At 36.7% G+C, this 14,206-nt stretch overlaps 1 protein-coding gene across 1 annotated transcript in view; it reads right to left on the bottom strand.

The window, feature by feature from the left end:
• Bank1 (B cell scaffold protein with ankyrin repeats 1) overlaps positions 1-14,206 on the bottom strand; it is a 220,510-nt gene that overhangs the window by 131,130 nt on the left and 75,174 nt on the right. The window contains exons 7-8 of the mRNA XM_041679911.1: positions 12,120-12,225; positions 2,225-2,421 (exon numbers count right to left, since the gene is read on the bottom strand). Coding sequence (XP_041535845.1) covers positions 2,225-2,421; positions 12,120-12,225 — 303 coding nt within the window. The remainder of the gene's footprint in view (positions 1-2,224; positions 2,422-12,119; positions 12,226-14,206) is intronic.

Genomic DNA, 14,206 nt, shown 5'->3' with positions numbered 1-14,206 from the left:
CTTTAGGATAGTTTAAGAATGTGTGTGAATATATGTGGTAGATTAGAATTTGACTCTACACTTCAGTTATATAAATATTTAAGAAGTAAAATATTTCAGTAACATACGATGATATAAAATTTTTGCTACTTAGTTTAAACATACACTTAATGACTCCACTAACATAACTTGGAATAGATAGTACTAATAGGGGTTATTGTGCATACATTCGCCAAGGAGCTGTGGCTCTTAGATTTGTTCACGCCAAATTGATAACTAGAGAAATAATTTATGTGACCTGTAAATCATAAGAAACACTTTCCACAAGTATCACCACATCTTGTTTATATTTCCAGTTACTTAACCACACATTTGCAAGAGGAAATTTGATTGCTTGAAAATTATAGCTTAAGTCAGCCAGTCATTAAAATGCATTTACAAGTCTGCCATCTCCAAGCACAGCTACCGCCACATGCTCAGTCATGGGAGGATGATCAGAGATTGCTATCGGTCTAATGTAGAATGACAAAATGTTCTAGAAACACTCTGGCAAAGGGGTAGCTTGCAAATAGCATAGAAAAGTCACTTCACAATTTTCCTGCAACAGGGATTAAGCTGAACCCTACAAAGTTAGTAATAAGCTAATACCAGAGTAAACAGTCCCTTAGAGACCATGAGAGCAAACTCTTCAAGCCAGTGGTACACTTACAGAAGCAGAGGCATAGATACCAAGAGCATGTAAGAAGAAAACAGCTTCCTGTATCTGGCAGTCTTTATGTTGTAGCCCTATAGAGTCTTTCATAATGACAGTCATCAGGATGTTCTACAATGCTATCGAGAAGGAACATGCAGTTCTCATGGGGAAATATCACTCTTGAAAGTTGGTGATTATCTTTGAAAGTAACTACATTTGATGTCGGTTAAACCAAAGTTCACCAGAAACTGAAAATTAAAAAATAGCATTTAGAAACCTTGAGAACCAGAAAGAACCAGGCAATGACATTACAGGTAATGCCAGGCTGATATGATGGACTTACCTGAGAGGCACATCATATCCTTTGACCAAGGACCTCATATAGAAGACACAGTAAAATGAATGCATTCATCAGTACATGTGACGGTCACTACTTACAGTGCACTCAGATACAGGTGAGGCATGCTTCTGATAAAGGCGTCAGACTGAAAAGCTGTGCTTTATTAACACGCTCTGTGTTTATTTTAAACATATGAAGATACATTCTATTGACACTCCAGAGAGGGGATGGCATTCACAAGTTCCTGATAAATATTTTGACACTCCTGATAAATGACTCATTGATTACCATCTTATTCTCTGGGAACTACAAATGGTCACTATTTCTGTAACTCTATTTGATTAATTTCTGTGATAATCAGCTGAGGGATAAAATAACCAGAATCCATTTATAGTATTGTATCTTTCTACATTAGCTGCTTATTGGCAATACAATAATATTAGTTGTGAGAACCCAAATAAATTTGAGATATTTTCTGCCACAATCATTGTTACATTCTACTTTATCCAGTGCTTTCTCAAGAATAATTCATTTTCTGAAGCAAAATATGCACTTCTTTTGTCACAGAGCAGTGGCTCTTCTCAACTGGATTATGAGAACACAGTGTACATACTTTGTTTACTGAGATGATATCATTCCTTTCTAAAGTCTTTCTTTTGTTGCTTTCTCATTAAACTATAATCTATCTAGAGTGTTCTGAAATTTGGGGTTTCAACAGAAACAATAAGAGACTGAGTCTCAACAGGGAGAGAAAATGAATCACTCAAGAGAAACAAGTTCAAGCAATGTAAATTAATTTGTTATTGAGCAGTCTTTCTGAATGACTGCCAAAATGTTTTCCTCTAATCCAGCGCTTACTGTTCTGTTTGCTTGTACCTAATAATATCTTACCCAGATTCTTAAGCAAAGAAATGAAGGTAAATAGTTTCGTTGCCTTTTGGCTGTCTCTTCTCCAATACTGAAAAGGTTCCCTAGATGCCAGAGGGACAAATGGGTGGGGTGAGACTTCTGTAAATAACTGGAGAGGCTCAAGGATCTTATGAAATGTTCTGAAGATAGTGGACAACTTTGAAGCAACAGATGCTTTTGTCTGATACCATATTCCTAGCTGTGAAAGGGCAAAGTTTTGAAAACAGCAATATATTCATGTTTATATTACGTGTACACATAAAGAAAAAGCTGCAGATGTATAAGGAGAGGGAAAGACTTACCAGAACGTCTTCCAAGATTTTCCTGAGTTCTTCATGACCATGCCTTTCAGCCAGATGCAGCATGTCTGAACCATCCATGTTCTTCATCCTGGCTGCCCAGGTTGCCCCTGAACACTGAAGCAGATGAAGAGCCAGATTCTTTAAGCCAAACTTGGCTGCACAGTGGAGAAGTGTTGGGAGCTCTCTGGCATGAGTATCTGGAGACACACATGAAATAAAAGGTTGAATATATTATATTTGCACTGCCATGAAATAGCCAAATACAACCTAGTCTTGAGAATCACACCCAGAAAGCTGAGCAGAACTTCCGTAAGTGTAAGAAAACACTGACTGTCATTGCAATGAAGACACTCCTTCCTGTTTTCTTAAAATAAATACAAACGACTATTATCACTAGCATCTTAATTGTGGAGCAGGTTTGAAATTACTACAAGTGTTTTACTGTTCACATTTCAAAAAATGTACTTGGCCTTTCTTGTATGATATGCAATGGGTCAAAGTTTGCAAATATTTTATAAGGCAAGATTTTTATTGGCAAACATTGACATGATTTAAGGTCTCTACCGACTTTCAATAAAAATAATGTATTCTCTTGAAAACACGCAATTCATAAATTTTATTTATTTGCAATGACTTTCATTATAGGCAATTTTCTACAGTGATCAAAACAGGTCAAACTTAACAATACAAATATCAATCTGGTAATTTAAATTCTCACATGCCGTGGTTACCTCATTCTTTGTTACATTAGAAAATATAATATTCAAGTGCCATCTCTTGCCAACGCATGCCCTGTCATAGTTCCTGCATCCTGTCAGTCTGGCAGGCTAAGTCCCTCGTAATTCAGTTTCAGTGTTTTATTAATTATTTACTAATTACAGGAATATATACATCCTTTAACATCAACAACTTATCTTGGTATCCTCAAGTTAGTATATTATGTTAAAAACAACAAATAACTTACTTGGGAATCTATTTCTACACAATGGAAGGAGTGGCCAGCACTGTCTAGTGGCTCCTCCCTGTATCTTGAGTGTCCAATGTCAAAGAATTCAAACTGACCAGGTGATATACCCATGACTCTATTATATTACTACTATGTGCCTTTCCTTGATCATCATTATCCTGGTTAGTTTTATGTCAACTTGACACAAGCCAGAATCATCAGAGGAGAGGGAGCCTCAATTCAGAAAATGCTTCTATAATATCAGTTTGTAGGCATGTCTCTGGGGGCATTTTCTCTTCTTTGTTTTCTCCTTTCTAAAAGTCAAAGCATATTTATTGAGTATCTGCTTTGTCTGGACCCATCTCCCTAGCTATGTAGGGAATAGGAGGCATACAATAATGCTTTCTAGGAAATAGTTCACTAGGCAGTGAGCTAAGACAAAATTACCATAGAAACTCTGGAGAGGCCATAAATAACTTGCCTGTCACAGGCTATAAGAAAACAGGAATAATCCTTGTAAGTAGTTGCCAGGGTTATAGTCAAAAATATTTTTTCACTGGTAGTTATCTTCGGTGGGAAAAGGCAGAATTGCAAAGTATCAGAATATAGGATGGATAAATCTAGAACCTATATGTAATTTGAGAACTACAGTGAATGTGTATCAAGATTTTTTCATTAGCCAGGTGGTGGTGATGTACACCTTTAATCCCAGTATTTGAGAGGGAGAGACAAGAAGTTTAAGGCCAATCTGGTCTATGGAACAAGTGCCAGGATAGCCAAGCTACACAGAGACGCCTTGTCTTGGGACGAAAACAAAAAGATTTTTTGCTGATATTTTAAATGCCTCTGACATTAACAAAATGACAGCCAGGGACATTTCCTTAATTATTGATTGATGGTGGGAGGGCCCATGACATCGTTAGTGGAGCTATGTCTGGCCAGTGGTTCTGGCTTCTATAGGACAGCAGGCTGAGCAAGCCATTCAGGGAAAGCCAGTAAGCAGCACACTTTTATGTGCCTGGAGGCATCAGTTCTTGCCTCCAGGTTCCTGCCTTGTTTAATTTCTTGCTCTGATTTCCTTCAGATGAACAGTGATATGAAAGTATCAGCCAAATCAACCTGTCTTCCCCAAGTTGCTTTGATCATGGTGTTTCATCATAGAAGTAGTAACCCTAATTAAGACAGTCATCTTCAGGATTTAACACTAGTTCATATGATCACTAAATATTTTTCCTTAAAGTTGTTTATATATGTATTGTCATTAATTTTTTTACAGAAGCATCATTTGTATTGGAAACTTAAATAATACAAGAGATAGAAGGCAGAATCTCAGGCATTGAAGATACAATAGAGGAAATATACTCATTAGTCAAAGAAAATGTTAAACCTAACAAAAGTTTAACACAAAATGTTCAGAAAATCTAGGACACCGTGAATGGACCAAATCTAAAATAGGGATAGAAGAAGGAAAAGAAGTCCAACTCAAAGGCACAGAAAATATACTTAACAAAATCATAGAAGAAAACTTTCCCAACCTAAAGAAGGATATGCCTATAAAAATACAAGAAGCTTACAGAATAATAATAATCTCACCACATAATAATCAAAACACAAATATATAGAATAAAGAAAGAATATTAAGAGCTGCAAAGGAAAAATTCTGTGGGAACTTTTTAAGCCAAAAGCCTTTAAGATACTGGACCAATTTGGGCATGGCCATATGTGCTATATATACAGATATAGAAGTGGCTCCTTGGCTGCTGGATTTGGTTCCTGTTCCCCCACTCATGCAGAGGACTGCTGATCTGTGAGTCTACCCCTAAACAAAGAAACCTTTTAATGTTCTCCATTATGGGACAGTGTGGGAGTATTTTATTATAATCAACAACAGAAGAAGGCCAAGTAACATATAAAAGCAGATCTATAAGAATTACACTAGACTTCTCAATGGAAACAATGAAAGTCAGAAGGTTCTGGTCAAGAATGATGCAGGCATTAAGAGACCACAGATGCCAGCCAAGACAAGATTAAATTTCAATTCTGAACTTCTATGTCACAAATACAAGGCTACCCTCATATGTAAAAGTAACATTGCTAAAGCTTAAATCACATAGTAAGCCCCACTCACTAATAGTGGGAGACCTCAATACCCCACTGTCACTACTGGACAGGTCTACTAGAGAGAAATTTAATAGAGAAATAAGGGAACTAACAGATGCTATGACCCAAATGAACTTAACAGACATCTATAGAATATTCCATACAAGCATAAAAGAATATACCTTCTTCTCAGCACCTTATAAAACCTTCTCAAAAACTGACTATATACGCAGTAACGTAGCAACAACGAAACTGAGTTTTGAATTGCTTGTTCTTGTTTGGCTGTGGGCAGCATTCAGACATAAGTTATACATCCTAATAAGGGGAGGGGTTCAATTAGCCTTTGTTCTTAGTTATTTTCCTTAAACAAACAAAATTTAGTAAATGAACAGTTTATATAATGTTTTAAAGTAAAAATAATAGATTTCTTCAAAAGACACAAAAACTTAAAGCTTGGCTAAATTTCAGTACATAACTCTTCCTATTCACAGCAATTTTCATTAAATTGTTATTTAGTTTTTTTAAAAAACAGGATTTCATATAGTGCTGGAATTACACACATGTCCTGACATTCCCAGCAAGCGTTCATTTAATTAATCAAGATTTCTTGTATTAATTTTATTATCAAGGAATAAATAAACAAAGCTACAATTTACAGTAAGATATGGCAAAATTGCTGGGTCCCCCCCCTCACCTGAACAATTATCATTTTTAGCTCTCTCAGCCAATGTTTGCCAAATAGAAATTTAAGAGACTAAGGTTCTTAAAAATTCTGAGGTAATCTTTTAAAGAAACATCTGATCAGACATGTCTTTTACAAGTTCAAGAAAGCAGATGCGGTTTTGGGCAGCAAGGGAATTGAGTCACGTAGTATGCTCATCTATGCAGGGTGCTTAAACTAAGAGAATCCTAAAAAGGATGGCCAAGAAGTTGATTGGCAGACTCAAACCGGAGCTTTTAAGAGCTTAACCTAGGTGAGTACAGTGACAAAATGGAGCATGTCCAGCTATAAAATGTAAGAATTAATTTAACATTTGACAGTGAGAAGGGTATGGAAGCTGACAGTGCAGGACACGTAATCTGTTTGTTCTCACAAATGACTCTCTTGGATATTAAACATTCACTCGTTCAGAGTGAGAGGCCAGGTGGCCACTTTGGGACAAACAGTGAGTCACATGAGAAAGCGATTAAAAGGCAGGTGATGCAGATTTTAATCCCAGCTCAGCCAGGAAATCTTTGGCTCTCCAAACAGTTCCTTCACCTTCCTGCTCCTCAGCTCTTTTATTTCTAAAAGTAGAAGGCTGTGGGTGAGGATTACAATAATTCTAATATTCTTCTGCTTTATGCCACAGACTCTCGGTGGCAGGGGAGTAGTTTTCCCTGTGTTTTAAATACAAAGAAATAGGGAAAGGGGCTGGGGAGATGGCTCAGTTAGTAAGGGATTTGCCACCCAGGCACGAGGACCTGAGTGTGGCTCCCTAACATCTCTGGCACATTAGAAAAGCAAAACAGCAGCAGTAGCATCAGTAGCAACAACAACCAAACACACAACTACACACACACACACACACACAAAAAAAAAAAACCTGCTGCTGCCATCACTGCCATTAATGCTACCACCACAACAAAACAAAGTCAGGTGTGACACTGCCTGTTTCTGCAATACAAGCATTGGTGACCTATAATGCAGGAGACCCTCTGGAACTTGCTGGCCAGTTTAGCCTAGCTGATGGATAAGCTCCATCAACCATTAGATGTCCCCCCCCCTCACACACACACACACTTTCTGTCTGTCTATCTCAACAATAAGGTAGCCTAAATAAAACATGAACAATGACACCAGTTGATATACTGATATGTACTGGGAAAAAAAAAACCCTCACAGGTTCCCAGCCCTAAGTGAAGAACTGTGGGCAACTATGACAACTGAGGAAGGGGAACAGTGAGAAGAACAGGTAGGTATGGTCATAGAGGATTGAAAATGAACAATGTATAAAATATCATAATTAAATGCCAGTCTGTGCAATTAACAAATGAAAATAAAATATTATTTATAAAATTCCAATGTTGTGCCTGTGGTGTGTTTACTGCAAAGGAATAGAAAAAGGATAACCAGGAACAGCTGAAGCATGGAAGCAGACGGACCGGCTGAGATCACATGATTGGCCACTGAGGACCACGCCTTTCAGGGATATTGCTGTGCTTATTTTCTCATACATGGATCTCACAGAACTCCAAGTAACATATAGTGGAAAGCAGTGAATTGATGGATGTGAAAGGCCGGAGTGCCTGAGCCCATTAGCAAGGAGGGTTCAGTATTTATTTCAGGTCTTCTGTTGTCTGGAACCTGAGATATTCTTTAAACACATTAAATGACTTATATAATAAAATAAACAAGGCCCTGATGAAAGCTAGATAGTCATTGGCTTGCTAATAGTACCAGGAGGAATTTAACAAAGTTTTAAGGAGAAGTATCAAATATAATGCCAAGATTAAATAAAAGTATAACATGAGAATTATTAGGAAACATTTAATGTTGGGTTATTCAGGAGAATTAATTATTAGAATATTTATCTTTGATATATATGTATTTGTCTGTTGGCACCTAATAAATGTGTATGTCCTATATTGAGTATAGGCTAATGGCTCAGTGGGTAAAGAACTTGAAGCTCAATTGTTTGGGTATGTGTTCAAATCTCCAGCAACACATAAGCCGGGTACAGAAAAGTGTGACTGCAGAACTAGCATTCCTACAGTAAAGCAGAAGGCAGAGAAAAGACACCACTGGAATCTTGAGGGCTGGCTATCCTATTGGACGTAGTCATGAACAGCACAGAGTCCTATATACAAGGTGGGAAATGAAAGTGATACGAAAGGATGTTCTGTGACACCTACAGAGACACCATGGAAGGTGTGAACTCTCATTTACAGGCATGCACACATACACATGTACACACACTCACCACATACAAAAACAGATTTTTACAGTATATTTCATATATTTATGTCCATTAAATATACACATGGTTCATATATATTAATGTATTTTATACATAGACCTATGTATCATCTATCTCTATGTATCTATCCACCTACCTACCTACCTATCTGTCTCTGTCACTATATCCATATCTCTATCTCTTCTCTCTGCTGCTATGATCCTCAATACTCTGGAAGTACCCAACATAGTGTACATGCTCACCTGCCCTAATGTGGCTGAGGAAGCTACGTTTTCTGTAATTCACTTGACAACTGGCATCCCAGCAACTCTTCTGTGATGTAGAGATTAAATAATACCACAGGAGCATTGTAGGGAATTAAATTAACTAATGTAAGGTGTTTCACCTCGTGATTGGCACAATTAAACACAAAACACAGATGCTAGCTATGGCTAGTAATAGTACATTTTTGTGGTTTTGTTTTCTTTTGCCTTAGAATTCCTTTCTCTTTCACCTGGGAGACAAAGGTGTTGCTTACTGAGTTTAGCTGAGCCAGTTCTCATTTTTGGTGGATGTATTTGTTTGGGCAAAATAATACAGTTCCTCTTTTCCTAAACTGTCTCCCACTTTGACAGTGAGCTAAGTGACATTTCTTCCCACCTCTGACAGGAAATACTCTGCATCGCACAGACTTGAGAAGAGCGGTGTAGAACATGTAGACATTAAGAGACTGTGGCAGTGGGCTGCTGGAAGTGGCGTGCAACTCCAGAGAGCTGAGAGCTCCAGAAGCATTGCTGCAGTTGCACTGGCTGAGTGTGCCGTCCTGGCCCCGTCTGCAGATCGTCACAGCTGTATTCAGCCTGTCTGATAAGGGACTAACCAGGTGCGCTCATGTATGAATCAGAACTAATGAAGCAGATGCCTAAAATGATCCTGACTCATTTTAGTGTTTTTCTTTGATATTCTCGGCTCTAGTATCTTGAATGCCAGTGAAAATTGCTGAAGACAACCCATTACACCAGTTTCTCAGTCCACAGTGATCCACATACTAGAGACTCACATATAAATCCTTCCTATGATTTCCGTGTCTACAGTCTTAAAGTACAGGACTATCCCAAGTTTGTTTAAATGTTTCTTGTCATTCTACTCCGCAGGATAATATTTTCCATTTGGAAAACTCTCCATTATAAAGGTCATTTTTAAGTCAAAGGCAGATCATTACAACGTAAGAGAACACCGGAGCAGATTTTACTTCTTGTACACATCTACCCTATCTTTACCTATCCTCTACTTTGAGTAAAGCATAAAAATAAATGTCAAATGAGGAAGTTTGTTGTCTAGACAAGGGCAAAATGACTAAGATGGGCTTAGAACAGTATTTTACTTATTTTAGAAAAGAGTCATGGAACTGAACTTAGAATTTCCTAAAATACCTTTTTAAAAGCAGACTGGGTGAGAAAGTAATAAAATAAGAATCTTCGTTAATATAGCTTTTGCTTTTAAATAAACACAGATGTCTGTGGGTCACTGCATGACTTATAAGAATGTCAATGTTGACCACGTTTTCAGTTCCCCATGGGTACAGTTCTCACAATATCCCAGTCTTCCATGTATCTAAGCTAGAATATGTAGAAACAGACAATATGTTTAACAATGAAGCATTTCAGCACTGAATTATAGACCTGCTCATCCTTCCTCATTAATCAAGTTTTTCCTTATTTACGAATCAAATACCCTTGATAACTCAGAAGGAAAAAAAAACTTTATTTTGACCATTATTTGAAAGAGAAAGGGAAGGGCTGGGACTCTACACTCCAACTGAAGCAGATGTATCACATAACCTATAATCTCCCTGTAAGCTATATCATGTGACCCAAAACCACCACAGTAAGCCTGAGCTTCAAAGATGTCTCTCAACAAATTTGGGAACTAAGCCTTTAACCAGGGACTTTTGCAGAGCATTCCAGACCTAAACCAGATCACAAACAAACTCCCAAATTTTCATTCTTTTAGAGTTATCTAGAATTCTACCAAATGAGAGGCCTAACCCATTCCACATTCTACAACTCTATAGTTCCAATTTCATAAACCTAAACAAATATGATGCTGAAAAAGTTTATGAAGATTTCTGTCGTAGGATCTTTTTCTCTTTTATCCCAATTTCATCCTCATAGCTTTGTGTATACTTTCACTCATCTAGAGTTCTTATCTCCCTTCTCTTCCTTGCTGGGCCCCATCATTTGAGATCTAAAGTCCTACCGCTGAAGCAGACAATGGAAATTAATGTATGTTCCTCTGACAATCCCATAGGCCAAATGTGTCACATTGTTTAGATCATCAACTGCATATTTTCTTATTTCCTCAATTAAATTATAAGCATCTTGAATTTAAAAAATCATGTTATATTCCTTTTCAGCCCGAATTTGGCACCTTATTTTGTAAGTAAATAACAGAGTTAAAAATTTTGTTCACATATCTAACTCTCTTACTTCTTAAAAGATGGCATGTCTCTTGGCCTTCCCTCTTAATAGACCCCCATGGTTCTTCAGCTGTTTATACATTTAGTTGCCTCACAATCAGCTGGGCTTCAGTTGATTCTTGCTGCTGCCTTAAAGCCTGAATGGCTCACAATAGATGTGCTTAACTAAAAACTAGCCAAAAAAAAATGCTTTAAACTTTAAGTGTTAATATGTAAATACTAGACTTATATTTCTTTTTTTCCTTTGTTATGGAAAAGACATATTTCTTAGCCCTGTGCCTGTCTCATTCACCACAATATCTCAGTGTTTACAGATGCTGCATGCCAAGAGAACTAAACATTCTTTCAATAAACTACGCAGAAACAAAAATGTTTCTAAAATAGACCGTGAGCTCACAGTAACATTTGACTATATAACTTTTGTTGATAGCTCTTACATGTCTTATCTTGGTATATTTTATATATTTTGTACCATACAAACAATAACTAGTAATCATAGAAAATGTCCATTCGGAGGCTAGTGTGGTGGCTCAGAAAGTAATGCCTCTTGCACATGGAGTCAAGTCTCATAATCTCAGTTTCTTCCATGAGATCAAACATGAGAAAACTGACTCCCACAAGTTGTCCTCTGATCTTCAACATGAGTGTGTATCCCCCTACACACAAACTTAGCAGATTTTTAAACAAGAAAATGCCCATTTGTTAAGATTTTTTAAAAACACAAGTACTTACATTATACAATCCCCACATAATTACTGTAAACAGGTGAGACAACCAATTTACACACTCCTATGTATGTCTACTATTCAACACTGAAATATCAAGCCAGCAAAAAAGCATGATAAAATTAATTTTGATAGTTGCATTAATATCTATGTCAAAATTTACATAACCATTGATCTTAGGAATACTGTAATTACACACAATGATGTGATAAATATTATTTATTACAAATATATGTATTCAAACCTATTCTTAGAATAAAACTCATGAGGTTAAGTCTACTAATTTTAGAATGGACACACAGTTTTACAGTCTGTGATTGAAAAAGTACATGGACCTTTAAATGTTTGTCTTATTGATTTTGACACAATGAATCAGTGGATAAAGTGCCTGCTGATCAAACCTTCTGATCTGAGTCCCCATGACCAATGTAAAGGTGGATGGAGAAAATTGATGGTCAAAAGTTGTCCTCTGTCTCCTGCACATGTGTGTTCATGTCTACACACACACACCACACATGTGGCATGCAGGCACATACACACATATCCATACACTAACAAAATATATTTAAATGTTTTCTCCATTATAGTATGGCCTTAAGAGATAGGAGTTATGTAAAACAATAGGCAGTTACTTGGCAACATAAGTACTTAAAAAGTCAGAGATTGGAATATAATAAAAAAAATAATACTGTTGAAAAATACTCACATTCTTTTGGAGGGTAAATTTCAGTTTGGAGAGGTTTGAATTCATAGTGTGGTATCTCATTCTTGAATAGAGATGCAAGCACGCCATCAAGCTCCTTCATGCTTTTCTGTTTTCAAAGGCAAAGGAAATTTAAAATTAGCTGATAGGAAGCTCATGTTCCAGTGATTGGCCCCACATCCATGCCCACAGAGGTAGCACTAACTGAACTTAGTGTGTTACAAAATAGAAAGTTATCACATACAGAATGGTTCTAGAACTAAGTATCTGAGGGAAAGAAATTGAAGGCACCTTCTTTGTTCCACTGTTCACAAGGAAGGAGAAGAAAGTAAACCAGGCCTGCCATTTAGAGGGATTTGATAAATAGTGGGTATCACACATTTTATAATTTCCTACTATAGTTTATAACGAAGCAGGTGTGCACACAAGTGGAGAAAATGCTTCAGGGCAGAAATTCCGAACCTGTGTGTCCTGACCCTTTTAGTGGTGAAGCTCCCCTTTCACAGGGCTCATTTAAGACCATTGGAATACATAGGTATTTACAATATAATTAACAACAGTACCAAAATCATAGTTATGAAGTAGCAACAAAACTAATTTTATGGTTGGGGGTCACCACAACATGAGAAACTGTGTTAAAGGGTCACAGCCTTGAGAAGGTTGAGAAGCACTGATTTAGAAGGTTAGGAAAAGTTCTCTCTCTCTCCTTCCAAGAAGTTATTAAGTTAATTAAAAAGGATATGTCTTCAGTAAAAACAATATGATATTTTCCCTAGTCAACTTAATTTTTCTAACTTCTGAATGAGTCATTTCTTAACATTGTGACCATGAATACCGAAATAAACATTAAAACTCAAAGAAACTTGAGACTTTTAATTACTTTGTATTGCTGCTGAATAGCTATATGTGTAGTTAGAAAGTCACCTTGACTGACATGCAAATAATATGGTAGAAAAATGGTTTGACCTTCTGATCCAGGTCTCCTCTGTGAGTCTTAGTAATGCAGGACTGATAGCATCAGCAAAGGAGGAAGTGTACCGAAATGAAAGTTGTATCATAACAGAATTGATGATATTAATGAAAAAACAGACTAGACTCTAGAAATCATTTTTATCATAACATCAACTAAAGCATAGAGACTGACTTTCTCATCTTCATCTATTACCAATAATTTATAAGAACTAATTGCTAAGTATAGGGCAAGACTTTAATAATTTAAATAAGTATAACACATATTCAATGAAGTGTTTTTTGAAAATGGCTTATAAAATGATGACACAATTTCTTGTTTTTTTGATTTTATTAAGCTCTACATTTTTCTCTGCTCACCTTGCTGCCTCTCCCCTCCCCTTCAACCCTCTCCCAAGATCCCCATGTTCCCAATTTTTATCACTTTGCGGTGGATAGATGTTAGAATATCATATTGTGAAAAGTCATTGTGTATAATTATTCCATTTTAATTTTAAAAAGAAGATATGGAGCACCTCCACATATTTAAAACTCAAACCTTTTGAAAGGAGAATTGTTATAATCTAGTAATTAACATTTCATCTCTGAACATAAACGTATGGGACATTTCAGTCTGAAGAAACCACAGAGAGCAAGAGTTGTAGGTTCTTCATTGAACACCTGAAAAAGTCATTTAACACAAAAGAAACCCATCTCTTATGAAACCAGTGGATGTCATTTTAATAAGAAATTATAACTCATACCCACGACCCATCCAAATCTCTCCTTTGCCAAGTTGCTATCATCCAGAATAGTGAGATAATATGTAGCCTTTCAGAAGAGAGCTAATATCTCAGGCATTTTTCAAAACAATATTTCCTTAATATTCCTAAGAAAGATAAGACAGCTTTTGTATGGTCTCTAAGTCGATATGAAAGGGTAATAACTCAAGATCCATTATGGTAGCAAAAGAAAGATGAGACGCAGCCCAGTTCTTTGTCTGCCTGGCACAGCACACTTTGGAGAGTTCATGATTGTATAAGCAGGTTGTTTCACACACGGACCATGGTGTATTTCCAGGGTCTAGTTTCACTTCTCTTCTTTGCATCCTTGGTCTATATTCTTTCACTACGTTATTCAAA

The sequence above is a fragment of the Microtus oregoni genome, unplaced genomic scaffold (assembly GCF_018167655.1).
Source record: "Microtus oregoni isolate MIOR12 unplaced genomic scaffold, Mior012 000000F_ref0000247, whole genome shotgun sequence".
NCBI lineage: Eukaryota > Metazoa > Chordata > Mammalia > Rodentia > Cricetidae > Microtus > Microtus oregoni.
This window is presented reverse-complemented; position numbering and strand designations above follow the sequence as displayed.